Source organism: Laccaria bicolor, genomic scaffold (assembly GCF_000143565.1).
Source record: "Laccaria bicolor S238N-H82 LACBIscaffold_107 genomic scaffold, whole genome shotgun sequence".
Lineage (NCBI taxonomy): Eukaryota > Fungi > Basidiomycota > Agaricomycetes > Agaricales > Hydnangiaceae > Laccaria > Laccaria bicolor.
In genome coordinates, this window is record NW_001889978.1 from 18,746 (window position 1) to 24,443 (window position 5,698).

Genomic DNA, 5,698 nt, shown 5'->3' on the forward strand with positions numbered 1-5,698 from the left:
TTTGCTGATGCAGGACTTCTACTCTAGAATGGTCAAAATCATTTGACAAGTTCGATGTCGTCCTGAAGTTTAGCCAATACGCAGGGGTGTGTGGACTTCTATCTCAAACGCAAAAGCGTCCGCGTAATGCGGGTATCGATCTTAAAATGCTTTAACCAAGGCAGAACCTGCGACGAGTGGCGACCTACAACCCACAACGGATGAGTTATTCAAGTTGGTCGAACGGTCAGTCTGCTTAATCCCCGACTACTGTGGCTTACCTTTCCGCTAGGTTCCGAGTCCTGGTCATCGGCAACGTAGTTCTCTCATGCCTCTATCCTCAGGCATTAGCTTACAGTTTGTTTTTACAGAGTGGTGTAGGGAAATCTTCCCTTATCAACGAATGCTTCGGCGTCAAGGATGCTGTGAGGCCACTTCCCTGTCTTCTCAAAATCCACTCCTAAAGCTTGTCCTTCCCCAGACCGTGGCTCATTCAAAGGCTGGCGTGTCAAATATCAATACTCCAATTATAGCCAGCGAAAACAGAAGATTTGTTCTACACGACAGTCAGGGCTTCGAGCATGGGGAGGGTGACAACTTCAAGAAAGTCGTTTATTTTTTGAAAGCTCGGAAGGACATGCCCAATGTGAGGGATCAGGTACATGCTGTCTGGTATGTTTTCCACTCCTCGATCACTTGAGTGAGCAAGATGATGAAGGTGTTGCGCAGGCTTTGTTTCCAAGTATCCTTGTCTGAAGGTGATCGTTTGTTCGAGGCTGGGGTGGAAGAGTTATTCCGTATGAAGTCCAAAGGAGAACTTGGCCCCGGTAGGTTCTCGGTGTTCTCTGATCGACGATTGCTCACTGTTTGATTTAGTTCCCGTGATCACCGTTTTTACCAAATTTGATAAGTTGGTAGGACAGGTTGAATTTGGTAACAATCTCGAGTTTCAAAAACGCAACAAACATTTGGATGCGGAAACCCGAAATGCACGTCTTGCTGAAGAGGCCAGAGCAAAGTTCCAAGAATTGTGCGTTGGTCCCTTCGAAAAGGTTGTTGATAAAAACATTCCGCACATCCCCGTCTCAAGTAAGTTGCGAAGAGATTTCTGGGGCTTGTGCTTACATTTGCCAACGCAGCTACTAAAGGATACAAAGATACCAGAAAGATGTTGAACGAGCTTGTCCGTCTCACTACTGACTATGTTAAAAACACCCTGGCGGTCGACGTTGCTGGAGATGTTGCACTAGTCTCTGCCATTGCTCAACGCGTGAATCCAGCTGTGAAGATTGATGCGGTGATTGCGTGAGCACTTAAACACATGTCTTTTTAATGCAATGCTGACACCCATTTCAAGAGTTGGGAAGAAGCGTATGAATCTTCTAGTGTCCCTCAGTGAAAGTTCAACTAATCTGCTCTCTCTCCGTTAGGTTATTGGATGGGTCTCGCGGCTAGCGCGAAATTTCTGGGCAACACTATAGAAGAATGTCAACGGGTTCTACATACTGATATCGTTCAAGTGTGGAACATTCAGGATGATTGTGGGGTAAATATTTTATCATCACTCCTCTTCTTCTCACTTATAATTATGGAAATTATGCTGCTAGTATCTGGAAAGCAAGGAACTGAAAAAGTTGATGATCGAACTTGTTGGGAATCAAAATGACCAGCCGTCAGATTCGACAAAGTGGATATTCAATGTGTACGAGCAATCATATGTCTTCCTCGCAATGCCATGTTAAACACTAAATGGGAAAACCTCAGTGCACTCATGCTACAACATTTAATGGCGTACATCGTTGACTTCACGATTATTATGCAAGTAATTTTTGGCCTGGTGGTGAACGCCCGTTTGCACCTTTCCCGCCGCTTGATCAAGCTTGTCTTTACGGCCTACAACATTTCAGAGGAAAGGAGCAAAGTTCACAAGGAGGTTAAGGAACATGTGAAGCTGGCAGGCCGCTTTGACCGGGATGCAGCTCTGGCGAAGATCATTCAATTGATCAAGGAGTATCAGATGAAACCCGAGAGTATGGACAAGCTACAAAGTGCAGTTGAGATGTTCGAGAACAATGACGACGAGGATTGGGGCATAGGCAAGGCGTGACGTTATCATTTGATTCCCTGTGTACTTACTTTGTTGTCTGGATGCATGTGCCATAATCCGAACAAAAATGAACTGCGAAGCTGATGCGTCGACGGGAGAGTGCAAGTGTGCCACCAACTCGAACAAAACAAGCCAGTAGTATGAGACCCCGGGCATTGGAATAGGACCAAGAGCTGGTGCGATGATTGAATGGAGGACTTGCGCGAAAGGCAGTAACGCGACTTTCAAAAAAAGGTACTCCAACCTGTACAACACCTGTCCCCTATGGGAACCCAACAGACGTTTCTTTCTGAACGCGAGAGATGACAGGGCTGAAAATCCCTTAGGATCCCTAGCGAGTCACTGGCTCGGACTCCGACCGAGTGAATAGAACATCGTAGTCACCGAAAGACGAGTAACGACTGCAGATGATGAGCTACTCGATTGATATTCGATATGTTCATCGACCGCTCTGTGCAACCTGTTCAATGGCCCCAACGAAGGCTCGGAGGTGAATCCGATCATGTATCCCGTTGGGGGACGTTCGTGAATTTTTGATTGTTCTTGTGGCTATAAATCAGAAAGGTGGTCAAAGGTTCCAAGTTCCAAGTACTCACCTGGTGGGGGGTCCGAACTGTACACCAAGAAGCTGGACGTCAAACACGGACTCGTAAATTAAAAATTTAAGAAGATTGTGGGGGACGTGACTCATTGTGGATGTCCCAGGTTTCAGATTTCCCTATTCTCCTCTCTTGTTCGCAGTTGTAAAGGACACTGCAAGGCTTCGAATGGTTTGTGGGGATTGTTGCTGGTTTTGTAGGTGTTCGCTGGGATTGGATAGGTATAGGCGACGAGCGAATCACGACGTCACGTTTCTCCAACATTTCTCTCCTCCTCGTACAACGCCTGTTCACCGGGCTTGCAGGCAACTATGCCCGCTCCAAGAATACGGCAAACACTAGTATACGGCACTCATCTACTTATCATCCACTCCTCGTCCAACATGGCCTTGAGTTACAAAGGTACGTCCCTCGAATCTTGAGCTTTTTTAAAATTCTTACAACGTAAAATGGCCACCCTCAGATGTGCGTGATGATCAAGTGCTGCTCAAGGCCTACTCACAGGCCGCCACTCTGGAAACACACACAAGTATTCGTACGTCGGTGTAAACCAGAAGTCGATGAAGCAAACCCACCATAATCGCATGGCTTCGACCCTCCTTCGCACTCCCTCGCCCCTTCAGATACTAATCTTGCCTTTCGAACTTACATGCCCGACCCTAACAGTGTCCCCGGGTGCAGAGCTTCCGCACGGAACCTCCAAAGTTTCCCTTCCGCCTCAATACCCCATTCCACTTCGAATCCCTCGTCTTCCACCTCAACTGCCTCCACCCCACTTCAAATTCCATCAACCCTTCATCCCTACCGTCATCCAGACCTCCCTCTACGCCTCGGACACAATAAACTCTGCCTCGTCATTTCCGCGTGATCGCCATGCGAAGTTCTTCATCCACTGTTACCGTTGCAGGAGTGTAGTGTGCATGGTAAGGGCGCTGTTCTCTCTTTGTAGTCTTCAACGTTGACTTCATCTTCAAGGGTGCCATTCACTCCTGTTACCGTAGCGTGGCCTCGTCGAATTCGTCTTCGACCCCACTTCGTCGAGTTCAACTTGAAAAATAATGGAAACCAGCATGACAGACTACGCCCACAAAGCAGCCGCCACCGGCTCCATCTACCTCTCTAGCATCTCTGAATACGACCTCTACTGCCACTACGTCCCGGGCCTCGACGAAGGCCTCTTCCGCATCTTCTTAGCCTCGAAAAGGAAGCTCCTGGCAAGGCTTCCAGCTCCTACTCTCAAACTCCATGGGCCTCCATGACTTTCGTGAAGATGTCGATCAGCAACGGTATTTCTAGCCCCGGGAGATTTTTGGGAAGGAGGAGTATGGGTTTCGGGAGATAAAAGACCTTTATGAGCCTGCGGCTTTGTAGACAGCGACGTGTGTGCAGAGTGAGTGGTGCTGGATGCGTGTAATTCGTTGGATTTCATATTGAGGACTTTGAAGAAGCAGAGCGTGGTCATCTATTGTGCGATTCCGCTTACGAGCCGCTCGAGTTGTGTGTCATGAACCTGCGGTGTTTCAGCGCGCAAGGTTAAGAATACAGAAAATGCAGTTCTATATACAAGTCATGATAGTCCACGAAGTTCAGCTTGATTCAAGGCTCACCTTGGGCATTCCTTGCGCTGTGTTGTAGTGACAATCTCCATTGGAGCAATCAATTATATATACATTAGATCGGAACGTCTCTAAGTACGTTGCACGCTTGCGGAACAGAACTTGACCCTTCGGAATGAGTATACACGATGATGCCAACCAGACATCAGGTGGCCGCCTGCCCTCATTCTCCATCTTCACGTCGTCGTTGAGAACAGTGTGCGCGAGCATGATATTGAGCTTGCAAGCTGCCAAGTAGATCTCTCGCTTTCCAAGTTCATCTTATGTTGCGCCTCTTAGTCCCACTGAATAGCAGATCGAGGTGTCTACGACAGATCATCACCGCAGTAACGTTCAACAGCCCCGTTTCTGTGAGCGCAGAAACTTGACAAGAAGTTTCTCGGGACCGATCAGTCATACGTGCTCCTTCGAACTCTGAGCGTTCTGGTCGTTCCGAAAAATCGTTGAACCGAATTCCTGCCTCGTGATCGCTGAGCCCGTTCTCCGCCCCAGGTAGCACGATCGGAGACTGACGAGGCTAATGCCAGCCCCTTCTTTCTCTCGACGAACGACGAGTTGGACTTGGGAGTTTCCGCGGGGCTAGCAGCAGGACTACACAGAATCAAAGGCGCGGATGGCCAAGAATCCTCCTACATAACCGTGTGGACAGGCTTGCGGGTTCTAAGCCTCTTAATCAGCTATAAGTAAACCAAGTTTTATCCAGCAGCATCGCAGCAATAGACATTTCTGAAGAGAAAGGCATCAGAAAATGAACTCCATGTGTGTGTACGAAACACGGAAGAAGAAGACCTAAAGGTGACCGACGTGAAGATGATCCCCTAGCTGTGATACCTATTCTTCCAAGGCAGATGTCGAGCGCTTTGTAAACCTTCGTGCCTCCATAGAAGGCTCCGGTAGCGTATCTGCACGGGACACGGTGTTGTTACCGCATAACTTCTTGGGATGTTCTGACGTGGATGCGTCTGGAATTCGAAGAGTTCGCTTGGGAGGGCTGTGGGTGAAAGGTGAGACGAGGGTAGATGTTGTTGGATACAACAAATCAGCAATTAGTACCTGTGTACTCTGGATACTAAGCGTCGACGTGGTTGGGATTCTTAGGATTGGTGAAGTCAGCCTCATCCTAGTAATCGATGAACAGTGGTGGTGATGATGGTCACTCCAGTTGCAAGGATATCAATCGCATTCTCCGAACTCCATCTAAAAACATGGAAGATGAGGATAGATTCCAAATTACAACGTACTCACAAGGAGAGGGAAGCCCTAATGTGGTAAAGTATACAACGACGGATAGCAATGACAGAGAACTGGGGGTACCATTGTTGAAGGGCTTGCGGAAAGATAAAAATGAATTAGATAATCACGCTCATCCACTCTTTCCCCTAGCTTGCGGTTGAAAG

At 47.9% G+C, this 5,698-nt stretch overlaps 1 protein-coding gene across 1 annotated transcript; it reads left to right on the forward strand.

Moving 5' to 3' along the window:
* Positions 1–25: 25 nt before the first annotated feature.
* On the forward strand, positions 26–2,149 carry LACBIDRAFT_296173 (uncharacterized protein). The gene is made up of 9 exons (XM_001890523.1): positions 26–225; positions 272–296; positions 353–404; positions 461–651; positions 709–806; positions 1,119–1,284; positions 1,337–1,350; positions 1,410–1,525; positions 2,076–2,149. The coding sequence occupies exons 1-9, from the start codon at positions 201–203 to the stop codon at positions 2,097–2,099; spliced, it is 711 nt and encodes a 236-aa protein (XP_001890558.1). The 5' UTR covers positions 26–200; the 3' UTR covers positions 2,100–2,149.
* Positions 2,150–5,698: the final 3,549 nt, after the last annotated feature.